The 22,954-nt window shown below is 38.5% G+C and overlaps 1 protein-coding gene across 4 annotated transcripts in view; it reads left to right on the top strand.

Moving 5' to 3' along the window:
• CFAP43 (cilia and flagella associated protein 43) overlaps positions 1 to 22,954 on the top strand; it is a 110,909-nt gene that overhangs the window by 53,737 nt on the left and 34,218 nt on the right. For 3 of the 4 annotated variants that reach the window (XM_055424713.2, XM_055424711.2, XM_055424714.2), the window contains 7 exons: positions 436 to 573; positions 4,040 to 4,212; positions 5,354 to 5,503; positions 7,339 to 7,469; positions 9,068 to 9,215; positions 11,183 to 11,284; positions 12,011 to 12,088. In XM_055424713.2, the coding sequence (XP_055280688.2) occupies positions 436 to 573; positions 4,040 to 4,212; positions 5,354 to 5,503; positions 7,339 to 7,469; positions 9,068 to 9,215; positions 11,183 to 11,284; positions 12,011 to 12,088 (920 nt within the window). The remainder of the gene's footprint in view (positions 1 to 435; positions 574 to 4,039; positions 4,213 to 5,353; positions 5,504 to 7,338; positions 7,470 to 9,067; positions 9,216 to 11,182; positions 11,285 to 12,010; positions 12,089 to 22,954) is intronic. The other variant, XM_055424712.2, reaches the window with a different exon arrangement.

Raw genomic sequence — 22,954 nt, 5'->3', positions numbered from 1 at the left:
TACTGTAGGACAAACTCACAACAGCACGTGTATTCCAACCACACCTGCGATACCTTGACTGTGGCAAAAATGTTTATTCAGTACTGGGAATGGGGAAATGGCTGGAGTGGACATTCAAGAGGCCAGAGCTTGTGGGCACTGCTGGGTAGGGTAGAGCCAGCAGACTCTGGAGGCCCCTCTGGCTGGATGGAAGCTGAGTCACACCCAGCTAGACTGAATCTGCCCTCTTAGACATCTCATGGGGAGAACCCCCCATCTGTTCATCAAAAAATGTTTCTATCACGTATGTTTAAAGATCACTTAAATATCCAATAAGTAAATTTGGATCAAAAGATTTAGTTAAGACAGGCCTATAATGTGATATCTTACCTAAAAAAATGAAAGCTTCTATAAACATATCAATAATGACTTGTGTTGAATTCCATTTGCTTTCAGAGATGGGCAAAGGCATTTTACAAATATCCACTGTGTCTCCTTTGGAAACAGACATAGTAGAAGTGATGGTGCTTTCCCCAATTCCAGAAACAAGAAGCAGGCTGGAAATATTTTCTCTGCCTAAAATACTACCAGAAGGTAAAGAAAAGTGAGCAAGCAATTCTGTCCTGGGCACCCAGTTGAATAGTTGCTATAGCTTTCTTTCTTTTTTTTCTTTTCCAGTGATAGCAATTTTTTTTTCTTTTAACATGTGAAGAGGTTAAAATGGTCATAGCCTTTTCTGTGTCTTACAAAGTAAAGCTGATGTGACTGCTAAATAATATGAAATGTGGACTTTCCTCTCAGTTCAGTTCAGTCACTCAGTCATGTCCGACTTTTTGCAATCCCATGGACTGCCACACACCAGGTTTCCCTGTCCATCACCAACTCCCGGAGTTTAATCAAACTCATGTCCATTGAGTCAGTGATGCTATTCAACTATCTCATCCTCTGTCGTCCCCTTCTCCTCTTGCCTTCAATCTTTCCTAGCATCAGGGTCTTTTCCAAGGAGTCAGTTCTTCGCATCAGGAGGCCAAAGTATTGGAGTTTCAGCTTCAGCATCAGTCCTTCCAATGAACACTGAAGACGGATTTCCTTTAGGATAGACTGATTGGATCTCCTTGCAGTCTAAGGGACTCTCAAGAGTCTTCTCCAACACTGAAGTTCAAAAGCATCAATTCTTTGGAGCTCAGCTTTCTTTATAGTCCAACTCTCACCTCCATACATGACTACTGGAAAAACCATAGCTTTAACTAGTTGGACCTTGGCAAAGTAATGTCTCTGCTTTTTAATATGCTGTCTAGGTTGGTCATAACTTTTCTTCCAAGGAGTAAGTGTCTTTTAATTTCATGGCTACAGTCTCCATCTGCAGTGATTTCAGAGCCCCCCAAAATAAAGTCTGTCACTGTTTCCACTGTTTCCCCATCTATTTGCCAGAAGGACTGATGCTAAAGCTGAAACTCCAATACTTTGGCCACCTCATGCAACGAGTTGACTCACTGGAAAAGACTCTGATGCTGGGAAGGATTGGGGGCGGGAGGAGAAGGGGATGACAGAGAATGAGATGGCTGGATGGCATCACCGACTCTATAGACATGAGTTTGAGTGAACTCCGGGAGTTGGTGATGGACAGGGAGGCCTGGCGTGCTGTGATTCATGGGGTCGCGGAGAGTCGGACACGACTGAGTGACTGAACTGAACTGAACTGAACTGAATGGGACCAGATGCCATGATCTTAGTTTTCTGAATGCTGAGTTTTAAGTCAGCTTTTTCACTCTCCTCTTTCACTTTCATCAAGAGGCTCTTTAGTTCTTCCCTTTCTGCCATAAGTGTGGTATCATGTGCATATCTGAGGTTATTGATATTTCTCCTGGCAATCTTGATTCCAGCTTGTGCTTCATCCAGTCCAACATTTCTCATGATGTAGTGTGCATATAAGTTAAATAAGCCGATGACAATGTACAGCCTTGACATACTCCTTTCCCAATTTGGAACCAGTCTGTTTTTCCATGTCCAGTTCTAACTGTTGCTTCTTGACCTGCATACAAATTTCTCAGGAGGCAGTAAGGTGGTCTGGTATTCCCATTTCTTTCAGAATTTTCCAGTTTGTGGTGATCCACACCGTCAAAGGCTTTGGCATAGTCAGTAAAGCAGAAGTAGATGTTTTTCTGGAACTCTCTCACTTTTTCAATGATCCAATGGATGTTGGCAATTTGGTCACTAGTTCCTCTGCCTTTTCTAAATCCAGCTTAAACATCTGGAAATTCACAGTTCACATTCTGTTGAAGCCTGGCTTGGAAAATTTTGAGCATGACTTTACTAGCGTGAGTAAAGTGTGAGATGAGTGCAATTATGCAGTAGTTTGAGCATTCTTTGGCATTGCCTTTCTTTGGGATTGGAATGAAAACTGACCTTTTCCAGTCCTGTGGCCACTGCTGAGTTTTCCAAATTTGCTGGCATGTTGAGTGCGGCACTTTCACAGCATCATCTTTCAGGATTTGAAATAGCTCAACTAGAATTCCATCACCTCCACTAGCTTTGTTCATAGTGATGCTTCCTAAGGCCCACTTGACTTCACATTCCAGGATGTCTGGCTCTAGGTGAGTGATCACACCATCATGATTATCTGGGTCATGAAGATCTTTTTTGTACAGTTCTTCTGTGTATCCTTGCCACCTCTTCTTAATATCTTCTGCTTCTGTTAGGTCCCTACCATTTCTATCCTTTACTATGCCCATCTTTGCATGAATGTTCCCCTGGTATCTCTAATTTTCTTGAAAAGATCTCTAATCTTTCCCATTCTATTGTTTTCCTCTATTTCTTTGCATTGATCACTGAGGAAGGCTTTCTTATCTCTCTTTGCTATTCTTTGGAACTCTGCATTCAAATGGATATATCTTTCCTTTTCTCCTTTGCCTTTCACTTCTCCTCTTTTCACAACTATTTGTAAGGCCTCCTGAGACAACCATTTTGCCTTTTTGCATTTCTTTTTCTTGGGGATGGTCTTGATCACTGCCTCCTGTACAATGTCACGAACCTCCGCTCATAATTCTTCAGGCACTCTGTCTATCAGATCTAATCCCTTGAATCTATTTGTCACTAGATCCTGTCATTCATACAAAACTTATTATCAGAGGAAAGAAAGGATCAGCTGTCACTGTTGTAAGTTGATTTGTCACTTTGTGATGTCTCTTTTTGTTGTTGTCGTATCCGACTCTGCGACCCCGTGGACTGAGTCCACCAGGCTCCTCTGTCCATGGGATTTCCCAAACAAAAATACTAGAGTGGCTTGCCATTTCCTTCTCCACTCTTTTTTGTAGCTTTAAATATACAGAGTCAAATTCATATATGTTACTATGTAGTTACTTTCGTTGATAAAATCATAAAGAAAGGTTTCTGGATAAAAAGGTCTGATAAAATAGACACCTTGTTTTAGATAACAAATATGTCTGGGTAGCTATTTTGCAAATATTTAATTATAGAGTATAAGAAAGTCAAAAACCTCAGGGTACTTTTATGTCTTAATTAAGACAGTCTAGACTGTCATGAGTTTCATCATGTCTCTACTTAACTGATAAAATTAACAAAAGTCTTATAAAAGATAGTTTACTTACAGTTAGTCATTTAATACTCAAGTATTTCTAATGGAGCCAAGTTGTTTTCCAATCATTTTTATCCCCTAATAGTCTCTACATTAACTGAGCATTTAATTTTTTATTCTGCTTTTCATAGTTGTCATGCTACTGCTAAGTCACTTCAGTCATGTCCGACTCTGTGTGACCCCATAGACGGAAGCCTACCAGGCTCCCCTGTCCCTGAGATTCTCCAGGCAAGAACACTGGAGTGGGTTGCCATTTCCTTCTCCAATATGTGAAAGTGAAAAGTGAAAGTGAAGTTGCTCAGTCGTGTCCGACCCATAGCAACCCCACGGACTGCAGCCTACCAGGCTCCTCCTTCCATGGGATTTTCTAGGCAAGAGTACTGGAGTGGCTTGTTGTCATAACAATTTAAAAAAATAAAATCAATAAATGGTACAAATTATCTATCTTCTTCCCCAAATTTACAGTTTCTGCAAGCTTTGCTGATGAACGAGGGAGGCTGAGAGATGAATTCATTCATAAGTTTGTGTATGAGACAGAGCACAGTCTGTCCTCGGCGGTCTTGAACTTGCATAGTAACCGAATATATGGCTTCTGTAACCAAGTACCGTACATCTGCAGCTATCTTCTTCCTGGAAAAGTATGCCAAAACTTAAGCATTCTGTCATTTTTCTTAGCACTCAAGATTGGTACATTGTGTTCATTAGACATGATCCATGCTTTAACACTCTAGTCCAGTTAACAAATGTCTTTATTAGAGTAAAATAACTTCTTTGAATTAGATATACTAGCATGATTTGTTAATTCATCATAAAATACATTTGAGCAACCTCATACTTGTGGTGCATGCATCATACCTGTCAGATAAACATGCAGATGACACAATATTAGTTTAGTGACTTTCAAAACTAGTTTTTAAAAATCTATCATTCTACAGGGGTCAGGAGCTACAGCATTGATGATTTTCAGTGGAACTTTATACTTGAGTCTTAAAGAAAGTTGCAAACAAAATGTCTGTGTGTTTCTAGTATCCTTTCATCACACTCTTCTAACTTCTTCCATATTGCATCATTTCCTGCTGCATACACTGACCCAGATTATATCACCCTTCTTTTTCTAAATCCTTCAATCAAAAGCCTTCTCTCTCAGAATAGCCAATATCAGCAAGGTCTGAAAGAAAGACATTCAAAGAAGGAAGGAATGGTTTATAGTAAGGAGGATTTAAGAAAAGTTTCCTGGTAGAAGTAATAGTTGAACTGGAATTTGAAAATAGTTCAGATTTAGACATGAGAAATATTGTGTATAATCTTGGCAGGTAGGTGGGATTCCTGAAGTAGGGAGGGAAGCCAGATTGATGGGCATGGGTTGGGGAAGAGCATTCCAGATAAAAGTCACAGCACATACAGAGGTTTGAAGGTGGGAATACATGAGAAATGGGGAGGGCGGGAGGTGATGGTGGTGGCGGAAATTGACTCATTTATTTTGACTTGAGGATAGGAGTATCTGAAAAGGATTAGTAAAAAATCAAGATAGTCAGTTGTAGGCTGGGATCTTTAATGGTAGCTGATATACAGAGGAGACTTTTCTTAGTTGGCTGAAACAAACATTTATTTGCAATGAGAGATTTTAAAATATGGTACAAATACGGTGTCCACTTTATCATGTATCAGTTTATTTCCAATGACAATGTTTTTGGATTTGAATCTGACTATATATGCATAACTGCAAGGTGCCACTCCCCTGATCTTTTCTATAATATGGTCATTTTCTTTGATTGGCAGGAACATAGTGGTGTTTACATTCTTAAGCCATACCAAAAAATACAAAGCAAACAATATGGACCTGGAATGCTCTCTCTGTCTCCACATGGATTGTGGCTCGTAACAATAGCTAAATGTGGAATTCTGTGTATCCGAGATATTCATACTTTGGTAAACTCCTTTTTTTCCCCCCAATCATGGGATTTGCATCTTGATCTCATATAAGGAACAAAAACTCTTAGGAAAGGAATTGGAACTGTTGAGTAAATTGACTCATAACTTATTTACCACTGATGGTGTTATTGACTTCAACGTTAGCTGTATTCATGTGCCAAGGTTTGAGTCTCTAAGGGAGGAAATGCAGGCCACTAGACTGAGATCTGCAAAGAAGGAACATGGGGCAGTAGGTGAGCTCCAGTCCATCTCTATCACCACTTATTGTGTGGACAGAAAATTCACTGAACTGCTCCTCTGCGATATTAGGAAGGCCTTGCTTATTCTCACCCTGTGAGATTCTGGTAAGAGCCAAGGAGAGGGAATAGGCAAAACTTCTTTGGAAACAGTGAATTGCTGTGCAAATCTAGGATGATTGCTGCTAGCTCCCTGTTCTAGAGAGCCTCTAGCCCAGTTGCTGCCACCCTCCCCCACCCCAAGCCTGAGTCTTCCTGTGATGCTGAAAGAATACACAAGGGTGTGGCCCTTACTGAGTCCTCCCCCATCACTTGCAGACGTCAGTGTCACCAGTCTTACTACCATTTCTGATTTCCATTGTTCTCAGATCGCTGATTAAATGAAAAATTTCTTCTCCCCAAGTGGAAGATCCTTTTCTAGGTTTTGAGATCAAGTTGAACAAGTTGTACAATTTAATTCTTTCATATTATATAGGGAAAGATCTTAAATGTCTTACAAATCATTTTTAAATGAACAGTTTGCAAACTGGTACATTTGCTCTTATTCAAATGATTTGTAAATGTATGCTATGACTGATAGTGGCATGACAGCAATATGTCAGATGTTTTTCTGGATGATTTTATGCAACATGCCTCATATGGGAGGTTATTCATGGCAGTACTGCTTGTAAAAGCAACCTAATATCCATCAACAGACGACTGGATAAATAAATAATCGTACATAAACAGTGCATAAATAAAGTATGGAATATTATGCTGTAATACAGCATGAGGAAATCTTTATGCAACAACATGGAAAGAATCCCAAGACATATTATTATAATAAGTAGGAAAGGCAAAGTGTGTAATACACATATTATGTTATACTTCATATTAAAAATTGTTTATAAAAAATTATTTACATACATTAAAATCCTCTGAAAGGATATTTAAGGTATAATTATATTGATTGCCTTTGGGAGGTATTGGGGAAGGGGAAGGAAGGAGATTTCACGGCATACTCTTTTGTAGTTTTTTTAAAATTTTGAAACATTTGAATGTATCCCCTATTCAAAAATTTAAAAATAATTTAAAACTATCATGGTTGATCACTAGTGTGACAAAGAAATGCGTCTTTGGTCACATAAACCACTGCACTGTGTCCAACCAGTGACGCGCTCGGGTTCTAATTAAACTGATTTGAGCAGCCTCCTCCGTCATTCTGCGCTCAGTGCCATCGCCTCCTCTCAGCACACTCAGCCTCTTTGCGCATTGAGGGGACTTGCTTAATCCTTGAAGACATCCGAATTTGCCTGCACTGTCCATTCTCAGCAAGTCTATTCTCCTTTCCATATCGGATTTTCCTACTGGTGACAATAATTCCTCTTTTTCCATATTACCTAGAAAGGAGAACAAACCAATACTGATGACTGTATTTTGTATTACTAATTTTCAGTTCTGTGTATTACTAAGAGGCTACTCCATACCAACTAAAATGCTGTTAACAAATAGGAAAAGGTTTGTCCATAAGCAAAAGTGCATGTAACCCCCTTAGAAAAAAACCCTGTGGTAGAGTTGCATTTGTAATTTCTGCACTTTGTTCCTAAAACTATTAAGGAAACATTTACTCGGTGTCGGAGTCATTCTCACCAGGGGCACGGGATTCAGTCGGTGAGAATTTCGATGGATGGACAAAGCATTCTGGTGAATGGGAGAGATGACAACACACTGGTTAACCTAAGATGGAGGTAAGTACAGGTAGCAGTAAGCAACCTCACATAATATGGTGTTTTAAAATATAGATGTTATTATTTAGGTAATAGCAGGGTCAACATAAATGGAGACAACTGCCATTGAAACAACTGTTGTACTAATGATCCCAAGACGGGGGAAGATGCCATGCTATACGAGGGTCGTATACAGAGGCACCAGGGAGGGTTAGGAGACAGAAGGAGCAGGGAAAACATGGGCAAGAGTCTTCATTTTGGTTTCCGTGGTGAGGGGCAGCCAGGCTTAGCACTGGCTAGTTTGGATAACTTCAGTGGGTTCTGGGCCATAGGAGTTGCTGCTAGTTGTCCAATACTTGACCCAGGGATTACTAGGCGAGGAAAATAGTGGCCCCAAGTTTGAAAGACCAATAGAGGATTTGCTTGGGGTTGTGGGCTTGTGGGTCTGCATTTGAAAGGTGAGCTCCAGGTAAGTTGTTTACTATCTCTATGACTTGCTGGTCCTGGAAGGGACAAGACCCCAGATGTCAAAGCATCAAAATACAAAAAAAAAAGACACAGTTAAGACCTATGAAATGATCGGTCCTCCTTATCATAACATCTGTTGGAAGAACACAAGGAATGAGGACAACTCTGAACAGTAGATAATTTTTAAAAGTCCTATTTATCCCTAAATAACCTGACATAGGTATGTGCATTTCTGTACATGCATACAGGTTTACTTTCCTAATTAGACTTTGCTTTCCTAATTAGACAATATTAAATTAATTTAGACTTTGCTTAGACTAAAACTAAAATTCTAAATAAACAAATAATTGCCAAGCATACAGATAATGGCCAGGGCATAAAGATCATGCAGGTAATGCCCTGGACTTGAAATGTCACCTTATTTGATCTGCCAGTGGACACCACTTATCAATGTGCAATTTGTTTCCACAAAAACACTATTTCATAGTGCTTCCTGTAAGCAAAACAGTAGTAAAACTTACTTAGGCACCTAACAACCCCTCTAAATCATCTACAACCATGTTATTTATTCAAGGTGGGATCTGCAGCATCTGTGAGCTTGTTAGAAATGCATATTCTTAGGCCTCATCGAACTTTTTGAGTCAGAATCTTTATGGGTGGGGCCCTGGATTCTGTTTCAACAAGCCCTCCAGGCTATGCTGATATGCCTGAAGTTTGAGATGCTCTGGTGTACTGAGTGGAAGTAATAATACTTCAGTATGGGGCTGGGACTATGAGGACTGAACAGGATAATATGATTATATACGATGTGAAGCAGCACAGAACCTAGTATATTCTGAAGGTTCAACCAGAGCAGTAACTCTTCTGTGCAGTGGCCAGGCTGGATGAGTAGAGAGGACCTGTAGGGTAAGGGATGGGGTCAGCCTGGGGAGAGATGACCCCAGGGAGATCAAGAAGCTTGTTGTGTCCTGGAGCCCATGAGAGTGCGGTCCTCTAAGAAGCAGAATCCTAATGGCTTCAGGGCACTGTGGAGAATTGATCACATATTTCTCTGTGTAGAAATGGATAGGTACCTGTAAATAACACTGCCAAATGTGTCTTTTTCAAATTGTCATGTTGTAGCCTATGTATTTTCCTTTTTATTAATATAGGCAGTTTGGAGGAATCTTAGCCAATGATATTCTTGAATACAGCCAGCAACTTACAACTTACCTGAAGACCATCATGGATGAGGAGAATGATTATTTAAGTATAGCAAGAAGAGAATCCTTGGATTTGGAATCAGAATCTGAACATGCAGTTGAGTTTCAATATAGTTTTCTTTCTCCTTCCTTCCTCCCTCCCTCCTTTCTTTCCTTCCTTCCTAAATTGGCATGTTTTCAGGTTATAGTTTTCTTTTAACAGATATTTCAGTAATATTCCTCTTTATCCAGATATCCCATGATTTTCAAAAACAGCATGCACTACATTTAAGAGAAAAATATTCTACGTTTTCTCAAAGCAATCACAAATATCACATTTCAGACTTTATTTAAAACCATAGTACAAGGTCTATCTGGAAAAAGAAATCTATTACAATTCTGGTGCTTGTTCAAACTAGTCTCTCTGTACTTTTGCATCATGTGCATTATTTAGAATGTGTCTACCCAGAGGAAATTATTCACTCAGTCATTTAATAAATGTTTATTGAGGGCCTACAGAGTGCTAAGCTATGGTGATATAGCCATAAACAGTTGGGAAAATTTCTGCTTTCATGGAGCCTACATTCCAGTTGTGGGTTGGGGGTGAGCGGAAGAAAAATTAGATAGTAACAAGATCTATTTACTGAATAAAAAGGGGTTGGTGTGATAGTGCTGGCTGGAATAGCCCCTCCAAGGAGAAGGTCTGTGACTTGACTTTAAGAAAAAGTACAGATGTGTGGGGGAGGGGCAAGTACTCAGGGCAGAAGGAGAAAGAGCTTAGTACATTTGAAGATTAAAAATAAGACCTGTGCAGTTGAAGTGAGCAAGGGAGAGTGATAGGAGCTGAGGTCCTTGAGATGGGAAAAAGAACAGGCAAAGAAGGGCTTTGTAAATCAGGTAGCATTTGGACATAATTTTACATGTAGTGAGAGCCTATCAAAGAGTTCTGCTGTGTGGAATATGGTTCCGCCTGCCTTGATAGGCAGCAGATAGGCATAAGAGCAGAAGCAGACAGAACAAGGAGTTAGAAGGCTTAGGAACAGCAATAGAGGTGGAAGAGTGTTGTGGAGAAGGGGTAGATTCCAGGCAGGTTGTACAGACAGAGGTGACAGAACTTGTGATGAGTTGGACCTAGAGGGAAAGGGAAAGAAAGACTCAGGGGTGACGCCTAGATCTTTTACTTGACGGTACCACTCACGGAGAAGGGAGAGACTATGGTGGGGGAGTCACTGTAGGGAGAAAGAAGAAAATCCAAAAGCAGTTCCCCAGATTGAGCATGAGAACACTGTTTGAACACTATTAGTGTGAGAACATATCCAAGTGAGATACCAAGTAGGCCACTGTACAGATGTTCTGGGGAGAGTCCAGGATGCGAGATGTTCATCTGAGAGTCAAGGGCATATGAATGGAATTTAAATCCATAGAACTAGGTAAGATCATCATGGAAGAGTAGATGGTGAGAAATACAAGGGGGACTAAGATAGAGCGACTTCTGGAGACCAGGAGAAGAGTTCAGGGAGGCAAAGGAGGTTGAGAAGAACCGGTGAGGGGCGGCCAGCGAGGAGAACCCTCAGAGTGTGACATCCCAAACTCTCTCAAGACTTTTTGCCGCAAAGGGGAGCACAGAAATAGTGTGGCAGCTAAAAGGGAATGTGGCGGTCAGTGAAGAGAAGCTTTCCTGGGACAGGAGGTTCCAGAGCATGTTTAGATACTGTTGGGAAAGATTCAGTAGAAGGCAGAAATGGATGCTACAGAAGGGTGATGCAGAGGCTTGGAGAAGAAAGAGAAGATTAAGATCCTAAGCACAAATGGTGGGGCAGGCCTTAACGGGGCATAGCATCTGGTCTACAGGAACAGGAAGAAGGCCAAGAGTGTTTGGTGATCATTGTTGCTTTCTCAGTAAGAAGCATGGCTAATATAAGGATAGATTGGAAGGAATAAATTAAGCATACATCTCGAGGAGGCAAAATGCATATTAGCATTTTTTTTTAATGCAACAAGTGCAGAGGGATTCAAGCAATGAAATGAAGTAGGGTAGGAGGAGAACTTGATGAATTTTTAATTTAAGAAATATCTTCTTCTAAGGTAAATGAGAATATGCAGTTATGCACTGACTCATCACAAGAGGAATTAGTCAAAGTTGATAAAATAGAAGAAATTCCATGGATACAACAGAAAAGCCAAGAGGTATTCATGAAACATAAAAGAGGTTTGAAATGATGTTTTGTAGGTGTGTCAGGTAGATTCTTTCCTATGAAAACCCATCAGAAAGTTAGATAGTAGAGATACTGTTTGGCGGAGCATTCCATTGTATAAGTGTAACTTTCCTGAAAGTAAGCAAGCACACCAAACACAGCTCAGTCTTTTTAGATTAAGTTATATGAGCTTTAAGCACTGTAGCTAGGCTAATGCGAAACCAAAGAAAAGTGTCCAGGTACGCCAAAGCAAAGAATCAACTGTGACACCTCATGTTGCAGTACATTTGAGAGGATGCTGCAAGGTTGGCTTGCATGAAACGGGTGGATCAGGAACAGGAGAGACACTGTGGCTTCAGATGTGCAGAAAGGTGACATAGATGGCAGCTGTGTCTGGATTTAGTCTGCTCTCACTCAATACCCAAGGAAATAGCAGACTAGTTTTCTTTTATTTCTGTTTAATTTTTCACTATTTTCTTACTGTTGGCCTTATCATTGACCTCAGTTCCAAGTTGCTTCAGTGGTCACTTACATAGCAACGGTTCAGACTTAAGCAAAATATTGCAGTGGTATTATTACTACTTCATGTACACTTTATATTATTAGTCTTTAATTTTTTTCCTTATTTTTCTAGAGAAGTGCTATCTGTGTATCTATACACATCCACATGTATCTCTGATCCCTTACTTATCTAAATGATGTACTTGTTCTGTTCCAGGCCATCAAAAATGAGGTTAAATTGTTTTCCAACAAAAGGAAAGAGATAAAAAGAGGAATCAAAGCACTCACTAAAACTGTAAGTGTTGTGATATCACAGCTAAGCTGTGATGACAAACTCCAAAAACATAATGGCATAAGGATGAAAAGTTTCTTTCCCTATATAATGGTTCTGGGTGGGTGTTCAAGCCAGTGGCTACTCTGTTCCATGCAGTCATTCAGAGACCCAGGCTGACAGAGACTCTGCTGTTTCTAGCACATGGCTTCTAAGGTTGCCTTGCTTGATTTCATCCCACTCAACTGGAAGAGGGAAAGAGCATGGAGGCATGCACTGGGCAAATCTAGAGGTGGCCCTTATTGTTAGATTGAGCCACAGAGATTGCTATTTTATATGATTCAGCCATATATACTCCAAATATTTTTCTGTTTGTCCAAGGCATAGATCTAACTTTTTTAAAATAAAAATTTCATTTTAATTCATTTTATTGAATATGGCCACTTCCTGCTGATTTGTGGTGCCTCCCCGGATTCCCATGAATATGGAATTGTTTCTAGATACTCTGTATTCTGAAACTGAGCACTGATCTTTTCCTTAGCCAATTCCAAACTATTTTGATTGCTATAGATTTATAAAATGCGGTTATATCTTAAAAGTAATTCTCCCTTTGCTCTTCATTTTCAGAAAATGTTGGCTTCTTTATGTTTCAAAATCACCTTGTCAAGCTCTGTAAAAAACTGATTTATTTTATTTTTATTTATTTTTATTTTTTTAATATAAATTTATTTTAATTGGAGGCTAATTACTTTACAATATTGTAGTGGTTTTGCCATACATTGACATGAATCTGCCACAGGTGTACATGTGTTTCCCATCTTAGTTGAGAATAACTTCTTGCAGTTTGAGTTGGAGAAGAATTTCTTTGCTATCTCTGAAATTTTATACATATGTTTATATATATTATTTAAGATTTATGTTATAAATGTTATAAACCTTTTATATAATATATAACATATCAATAAGTATATATATTTTTTCAAATTTTTAACAAGTCCTTTAGTGAAGTTTCATAGTCTAAAAGTGACTTTGTGTATGTTTCTTATTAGATCCTTTGTGGGTAGAATATTTTCTATTACATTTTCTAACTGGATACTACTAGATATGAATGTTACTAATTTTGTATATGACTACCTTTCTGAATTCTCTTTTTAGTTCTGTTGCTTTGTCAATTGAATCTCTTGGACTGTGTAAGTGGACTGTCAGTATCTCCTGAAAATCATGTTTCTCTTATCAATCTTTATATTACTTTATTTCTTTTTATTGTCATATGGTAAGGACTTCTAATGTAATAGTGGTCAGAACATGCTTGTCTACTGACCTTAATGGGAACATTTCTAACTTTTAAGTGCAATGCCTGCTATTTTTCTGTTAGGTATCCTTTTACAAATTAAAAGAAATCCCTTGCTATACCTTGTTTTATAGGAGGCTTTATTGTTAATTTTATTATGAAATTTATCAGATGTTTTGTATTCTTTGTATTCCTCAGATAGACTTTGGTCATTTTAAGTAGTACACCAGATTCAACTTGCTAATGTTTTATTAGTATTTTTGTATTTCTATTCATAAATAATATTGGTCTATTTTTCATATACTTTCTTGGTCTAATTATGATACTGGAGTTAGAACAGCATTATCAAGTGATTTGAGTAGCTTTCTACTTTTTTCCCCATTCTCTGGAATAGTTTGTATAAAATGGAAATTCTCCATTTCTTTAAAAAGGATTTGATAAACAACTCCCTCCTCCCCTGCCCCACATACATGTAAAACTATCTGGGTCTGATGTCTGTTGCAGAGTTGATTCTCTCCTATTGTTTCAAGTTCTTCTATGGTTATCAGTCTTACCAGGTTTTCTATTTCTTTTCAGGTATAGATTTGATAAATTATATTTTCTTAGAAAACTGTTTGTCTAAATGTATAATATAAAATTATGTAATATTCTACTTTTTAAGTCTCTTCTGATTTTTGAGTTATAGTTCTATTTTATTCCTAATGCTGTATGTTTGTGACTTTTATCTTTTTCCTTGATCACCCCATCCAACAATGTCCATTTTATTAACAGTTCCAAAGAATCAGGTATGGTTTTATTGATTTGACTCTGTTATTTTGAGATAACATTATACTTAATTTTATGCCTGTACATTTTGTAAATTTAGGATTTGATCAATTTAGAATTTTATTCATTGTTCCTTGCTTCATTCAGTTTTATTTTTCCTCTTTTACTTTTTTCAGTTGGAAATGTGGTTTATTTCCTAGTTTTTTCCATTATACAAGGCATGTGACCATAAATATTCCACTGTATACCACTTTGACTATATTGCATTGATTCTGATATACAAATTTCTCATTATTGCTTAGTTGTAAATATTTCTAATTCCATTTTGAACATATCAACCAAAGGGTTTTCTGCAAGAATGTATGTATTTTTCTGTTTTTTATTTCCAGATTGTTTTGTCTTTTATTTATTTATAGATTGTTTTGCATATCCTTCTGTTGCTAACTTTGAACTTCATTTCACTCTGCTCAATAAATAAAGCTTGTTGAGATTATCTCTGTGACCTTGTCCCTGGTCACTTTTTGTGAGTGTTTCATGTGTTAGTAAAGAATATTTTGTTATAGGAAAAATCAACAAAGCCAAAAGCTGGTTCTTTGAGAAGGTAAATAAAATTGACAAACCACTAGCCAGACTTATCAAGAAACAAAGGGAGAAGAACCAAATCAATAAAATTAGAAATGAAAATGGAGAGATCACAACTGACAACACAGAAATACAAAGGATTATTAGAGAATACTATCAGGAATTATATGGCAATAAAATGAATAACCTGGAAGAAATGGACAAATTCCTAGGAAAATACAACTTTCCAAAACTGAACCAGGAAGAAATAGAAAATCTGAACAGACCCATCACAAGCACGGAAATTGAAACTGTAATCAAAAATCTCCCAGCAAACAAAAGCCCAGGTCCAGACGGCTTCACAGCTGAATTCTACCAAAAATTTAGAGAAGAGCTAACACCTATTCTACTCAAACTCTTCCAGAAAATTGCTGAGGAAGGGAAACTTCCAAACTCATTCTATGAGGCCACAATCACCCTAATCCCAAAACCTGGTAAAGACCCCACAAAAAAAGAAAACTACAGGCCAATATCACTGATGAACATAGATGCAAAAATCCTTAACAAAATTCTAGCAATCAGAATCCAACAGCATATTAAGAAGATCATACATCATGACCAAATGGGCTTTATCCCAGGAATGCAAGGATTCTTCAATATCCGCAAATCAGTCAACGTAATACACCACATTAACAAACTGAAAAATAAAAATCATATGATTATCTCAATAGATGCAGAGAAAGCCTTCGACAAAATTCAACATCCATTTATGATAAAAACCCTCCAGAAAGTGGGAATAGAAGGGACATACCTCAACATAATAAAAGCTATATATGACAAACCCACAGCAAACATTATCCTCAATGGTGAAAAACTGAAAGCATTTCCCCTAAAGTCAGGAACAAGACAAGGGTGCCCACTCTCACCACTACTATTCAACATAGTTCTGGAAGTTTTGGCCACAGCAATCAGAGCAGAAAAAGACATAAAAGGAATACAAATTGGAAAAGAAGAAGTAAAGCTTTCACTTTTCGCTGATGACATGATCCTCTACACAGAAAACCCTAGAGACTCTACCAGAAAACTACTAGAGCTAATCAATGATTACCGTAACGTTGCAGGATATAAAATCAACACACAGAAATCCCTTGCATTCCTATACACTAATAATGAGAAAATAGAAAGAGAAATTAAGGAAACTATTCCATTCACTGTTGCAACGAAAAGAATTAAATACTTAGGAATATATCTACCTAAGGAAACAAAAGACTTGTACATAGAAAACTATAAAACACTACTGAAAGCAATCAAAGAGGACACTAATAGATGGAGAAATATACCGTGTTCGTGGATTGGAAGAATAAATATTGTAAAAATGAGTATACTACCCAAAGTAATTTATACATTCAATGCAATCCCTATCAAGCTGCCAACAATATTTTTCACAGAACTAGAACAAATAATCTCACAATTTGTATGGAAATACAAAAAACCTCGAATAGCCAAAGCAATCTTGAGGAAGAAAAATGGAACTGGGGGAATTAACCTACCGGACTTCAGGCTCTACTACAAAGCCACAGTCATCAGGACAGTATGGTACTGGCATAAAGACAGAAATATAGATCAATGGAACAAAATAGAAAGCCCAGAGATAAATCCACGCACCTATGGACACCTCATCTTTGACAAAGGAGGCAAGAATATAAAATGGAGAAAAGACAGTCTCTTTAACAAGTGGTGCTGGGAAAACTGGTCAGCCACTTGTAAAAGAATGAAACTAGAACACTTCCTAACACCATACACCAAAATAAACTCAAAATGGATTAGAGAGCTAAATGTAAGACCAGAAACTATAAAACTCCTAGAGGAGAACGTAGGCAAAACACTCTCCGATGTAAATCACAGCAGGATCCTCCATGACCCACCTCCCAGAATATTGGAAATAAAAGCAAAAATAAACAAATGGGACCTAATTAAAATCAAAAGCTTCTGCACAGCAAAGGAAACTATAAGTAAGGTGAAAAGACAGCCTTCAGAATGGGAGAAAATAATAGCAAATGAAGCAACTGATAAAGGATTAATCTCCAAATTATACAAGCAGCTCCTGCAGCTCAATTCCAGAAAAATAAATGACCCAATCAAAAAATGGGCCAAAGAACTAAACAGACATTTCTCCAAAGAAGACATAAAGATGGCTAACAAACACATGAAAAAATGCTCAACATCCCTCATAATCAGAGAGATGCAAATCAAAACCACAATGAGATACCATTTCACACCAGTCAGAATGGCTGCTATCCAAAAGTCTACATGCAATAAATGCTGGAGAGGATGTGGAGAGAAAGGAACCCTCTTACACTGTTGGTGGGAATGCAAACTAGTACAGCCACTTAGGAGAACAGTGTGGAGATTCCTCAAAAAATTGGAAATAGAACTGCCATATGATCCAGCAATCGCACTCCTGGGCATACACACCGAGGAAACCAGAATTGAAAGAGACACGTGTACTCCAATGTTCATTGCAGCACTATTTATAATAGCCAGGACATGGAAGAAACCTAGATGTCCATCTGCAGACGAATGGATAAGAAAGCTTTGGTACATATACACAATGGAGTATTATTCAGCCATTAAAAAGAATACATTTGAATCAGTTCTAATGAGGTGGATGAAACTGGAGCCTATTATACAGAGTGAAGTAAGCCAGAAAGAAAAACACCAATACAGTATACTAACGCATATATATGGAATTTAGAAAGATGCAAATGATAACCCTGTATACGAGACAGCAAAAGAGACACAGATGTATAGAACACTCTTTGGGACTCTGTGGGAGAGGGTGAGGGTGGGATGATTTGGAAGAATGGCATTGAAACACGTATGTTGTCATATGTGAAATGAATCACTAGTTCAGGGTCAATGCATGTTATAGGATGCTCGGGGCTGGCATGCGGGGATGATCCAGAGGGAGGATAAAGGGAGGAAGGAGGTGGGAGGGTGGTTCAGGAGGGGGAACTTATGTAAACCCGGGGCAAATTCATATCAATGTATGGCAAAACCAACCAATATAATATTGTAAAATAATTTGCCTCCAATAAAAAATAAATTAATTACCTATAAAAAAAAAAGAATATTTTGTTTTCTGGGTTTTGGGGGCAAGGTGGGTAAAATGTTCTTTAAATGCCTATTAGATCAATCTAATGGTGTTATGTATGGATGTGAGAGTTGGACTGTGAAGAAGGCTGATCGCCGAAGAATTGATGCTTTTGAACTGTGGTGCTGGAGATGACTCTTGAGAGTCCCGTGGACTGCAAGGAGATCCAACCAGTCCATTCTAAAGGAGATCAATCCTGGGTGTTCATTGGAAGGACTGATGCTAAAGCTGAAACTCCAATACTTTGGCCACCTCATGCGACGAGTTGACTCACTGGAAAAGACTCTGATGCTGGGAAGGATTGGGGGCAGGAGGAGAAGGGGACGACAGAGAATGAGATGGCTGGATGGCATCACCGACTCTGTGGACAGGAGTTTGAGTGAACTCCGGGAGTTGGTGATGGACAGGGAGGCCTGGCGTGCTGTGATTCATGGGGTCACAAAGAGTCGGACACACTGAGTGACTGAACTGAACTGAACTGAAAGGTGTTACTGAAGTTTATGTTTTTGCTATTTAAACTGATTTCTAGGATGTGATAAACAGTTTGTCAATTTATACCTGTATTTCTATCATATTTATGTTAGATGAAAAAAGGTGCATGACAGATTGCCTTGATAGATTGCTCCTTTTATCCTTGTGAAATATTTATCTTTGTCTCTTTGGATGTTTTTAACTGTACACTTTGATTTTTATATTAATATTTTCACTCTATTTCCTTTTGTTAGCTCTTATTTACATATCTTTTTCAATTGCTTTATTTCCAACTTTATTCTGTCCCCTAATTAGTATAGAGCTGAACTACTTTCTTTAAATCCTATCTAAGAGTTTTAGTGGGTGAGTTTAGCCACATTTACTATAATTATTGATATGTTTAAACTTAATCTCTGCCATTTTACTTTGGGTTTTCTGTTAATTTCCAAGTTTTTTTCTTACTCCCCCTTGCCTATCTGTTTGGATTGCTTGTGCATTTTTTGTCATAATTGTTCTTTTCTTTCTTCTTCTTCTTTTTTTTTTTTTTACCATTTTTTGGACTATTCTTTTTTTTCATAATTCTATTTTTTTTTCAATTCTATGGGATTTCCCTGGTGGTCTAGTGGTTAAAGACTCCTCACTTCCAATGCAGAGGACAAGGTTCAATCCCTTGTTGGAGAACTAAGATCCCACATGCTGCATCATGTGTCCAAAAAAAAAAAAAATCAAATTCTAGCCCACTTGCTTGACTTACTTTTTTTTTTTTTTTTTAACATTACCTGGTACCTTCCTGCTCAGTGGTATAGAGCACAGAGGCATTGACATTGCCTAGAATCTCAACCCCATCCCAGATATCCTGAATAAGAATCTGCTATTTTGACACGATCCGCGGGTGATTCACAGGCACATTAATTTGGAGAAACTCTGGTTTGGTGTGTGTCATACTAAAGATCTTCACGACCAAGATAGTCACGATAACGTGATCACTGACCTAGAGCCAGACATCTTGGAATGTGAACTCAAGTGGGCCTTAGAAAGCATCACTTCGAACAAAGCTAGTGGAGGTGATGGAATTCCAGTTGAGCTATTTCAAATCTTGAAAGATGATGCTGTGAAAGTGCTGCACTCAATATGCCAGCAGATTTGGAAAACTCAGCAGTGGCCACAGGACTGGAAGAGGTCAGTCTTCATTCCAATCCCAAAGAAAGGCAATGCCAAAGAATGCTCAAACTACCGCACAATTGCACTCATCTCACACGCTAGTAAAGTCATGCTCAAAATTCTCCAAGCCAGGCTTCAGCAGTATGTGAACCGTGAACTCCCAGATGTTCAAGCAGGGTTTAGAAAAGGCAGAGGCACCAGAGATCAAATTGCCAACATCCGCTGGATCATGGAGAAAGCAAGAGAGTTCCAGAAAAACATCTATTTCTGCTCCATTGACTATGCCAAAGCCTTTGACTGTGTGGATCACAATAAACTGTGGAAAATTCTGAAAGAGATGGGAATACCAGACCACCTGACCTGCCTCTTGAGAAACCTGTATGCAGGTCAGGAAGCAACAGTCAGAACTATACATGGAACAACAGACTGGTTCCAAATAGGAAAAGGAGTACATCAAGGCTGTATATTGTCACCTTGCTTATTTAACTTATATGCAGAGTACATCATGAGGAACGCTGGGCTGGAAGAAGCACAAGCTGGAATCAAGATTGCCAGGAGAAATATCAATAACCTCAGATATGCAGATGACACTACCCTTATGGCAGAAAGTGAAGAGGAACTCAAAAGCCTCTTGATGAAAGTGAAAGAGGAGAGTGAAAAGGTTGGCTTGAAGCTCAACATTCAGAAAACAAAGATCATGGCATCTGGTCCCATCACTTCATGGGAAATAGATGGGGTAACAGTGGAAACAGTGTCAGACTTTATTTTTTTGGGCTCCAAAATCACTGCAGATGCTGATTGCAGCCATGAAATTAAAAGAGGCTTACACCTTGGAAGGAAAGCAGAGACATTACTTTGCCAACCAAGGTCCGTCTAGTCAAGGCTATTGTTTTTCCCATGGTCATGTATGGATGTGAGAGTTGGACTGTGAAGAAAGCTGATCGCCGAAGAATTGATGCTTTTGAACTGTGGTGTTGGAGAAGACTCTTGAGAGTCCCTTACACTGCAAGGAGATCCAACCAGTCCATTCTAAAGGAGATCAATCCTGGGTGTTCATTGGAAGGACTGATGCTAAAGCTGAAACTGCAATACTTTGGCCACCTCATGTGACAAGTTGACTCACTGGAAAAGACTCTGATGCTGGGAAGGATTGGGGGCGGGAGGAGAAGGGGACAACAGAGAATGAGATGGCTGGATGGCATCACCGACTCTGTGGACAGGAGTTTGAGTGAACTCCGGGAGTTGGTGATGGACAGGGAGGCTTGGCGTACTGTGATTCATGGGGTCGCGGAGAGTCGGACACGACTGAGCAACTGAACTGAACTGAACTGAACTGATACTATGCTCAGTGACTGCAGTCGTGTCCAACTCTTGTAGCCCACCAGGCTCCTCTGACCATGGGATTCTCCATGCTAGAATACTGGAGTGGATTGCCATGCCATCTTCCAATCAAATCCATGTCTCTTATATCTCCTACATTGGCAGGCGGGTCCTTTACCACTAGCACCACCCAGGAAGCCCATGTCACATCATATCTACCCTCCAGATTAGAGTCCAGTGTGCTTACTTTGTTCTTACTTTTTACTTTCTCATCTCCTTCTGCTTCTCCCACTTTGTCTCACTGGTATCAGTTAGAATTATAGTTTAAATTGGTATTTTTTAACTCTTAAAAATGTGCTAATCTTATTTAGACTTAGTAAGAATTTCCTCTGGCTTCAGTATATCCTTAATAATCCTTTCAGAGGGATAGGTATTAGTGAACTTTCTGGCTCCCTGAATTTTTACAAATGACTCTATTTTGACCTCACACTTGAATGATGGTTTGTTGACTATAGAATTAGAGATTGAAAGTTTTTCTTCCACTTAAAACTTTGATCCAAAGCTATTGATCCGTTGTATTCTTGAATTCAGTGTCACTGATATGGGTTCTTCTCTTGGTCTTACTCTTCTATTTGTGTGATACTCTTTTCCTCTTTGGAAATGTTTAGGATTTGTTTCTTGTTTCCGTACAATCTGTTTCTAGTCCTGGGTTATTCACTAAATCTTGAGTTTTCATGCTTTATTGTGTCTTTAAAAAAATTCTCCCTACTGTTCCTTTAAACATGTGACCCCAGTTCTCATATTCTCTTCTTCTTAAAGTTATATTAGTAACAGGTACTTCTAAATATGTCACACGCATTTATTGATTTTCCTTTTACATTTTCATTTTTTATCTTTTGTTATACACAAGGAGGATTCTTAACTGACTTTTACCAATCAGTATCTTCAATTGTGTCCATTTCACTATTCAGCCCATCCATTGAATTTTCTGTTTGTTTTGAAGATTAAACTTCTCAGTTCCATGATCTCTTAATTATTTTGATCATACAATATTTTGCATCCCTAGTTACTGTGAAATTCCACTCTTCTTGCTTGATCAACTCTTTTTCTTTGCATAACAAGTTTTCTGCTTATTAAATTTATTGTCTCTCTTCAGTGGTCTTGTTGTCCCCCAAATATTTGGAGATCTATTTTTTTATTATTGCATGCTCATCTTTATAATTGAAATTCCCTGTTATAATTTCACCACAACAGTGCAGCAAGCTTGGGAAGAAGATGTGTAGGAGATCTAACTTCAGCAGATAATTCCAGTCTACCTTTTGCCTGAATACTGTCCCATGGACCCTTGGGCTATGCTGCATCATTCAGATCCAACTGATTTTCATATTTCAGAAACAATTTCCATGCTGTGAAGGATTCTTTCTTCCTCTTTTGATTGCAGTATTGGATTTATTGATTTATTATGCACTTCTTTCTCTTGATTTTATGGATTGGGGCAAGAAAGGAAGATTGCAAAGCCCATTCTCAGTCCATTTTGAAACTGAAGTTATTTTTTTCTGTTATGCTGTCTTTGTTGTTTGGTTGATTTGTAAGGGCATTCTATATCTTGAAGATATTAATACTTTGTCATATATGTTGTAATATGTGTCCCCCCAAAAATAAATGCAAACAAGGGAAGTGGCTGTCTGAGGAGGCCTTACAAATACCTGTGAAAAGAAGAGAAGCGAAAAGCAAAGGAGAAAAAGAAAGATATAAGAATCTGAATGCAGAGTTCCAAAGAATAGCAAGGAGAGATAAGAAAGCCTTCCTCAGCAATCAATGCAAAGAAATAGAGGAAAACAATAGAATGGGAAAGATTAGAGATCTCGTCAAGAAACTTAAAGATACCAAGAGAACATTTCATGCAAAGATGGGCTCAATAAAGGACAGAAATTGTATGGACCTAACAGAAGCAGAAGATCTTAAGAAGAGGTGGCAAGAATACACAGAACTGTACAAAAAAGATCTTCACGACCCAGATAATCACAATGGTGTGATCACTCACCTAGAGTCAGACATCCTGGAATGTGAAGTCAAGTGGGCCTTAGGAAGCATCACTACGAACAAAGCTAGTGGAGGTGATGGAATTCCAATTGAGCTATTTCAAATCCTGAAAGACAATGCTGTG

Source organism: Moschus berezovskii, chromosome 12 (assembly GCF_049115385.1).
Source record: "Moschus berezovskii isolate FMDL1 chromosome 12, NW_MosBer_1.0, whole genome shotgun sequence".
Taxonomy (NCBI): Eukaryota; Metazoa; Chordata; class Mammalia; order Artiodactyla; family Moschidae; genus Moschus; species Moschus berezovskii.
The sequence above is the reverse complement of the archived record's forward strand: the minus strand, read 5'-3'. Positions and strand labels throughout refer to the sequence as shown.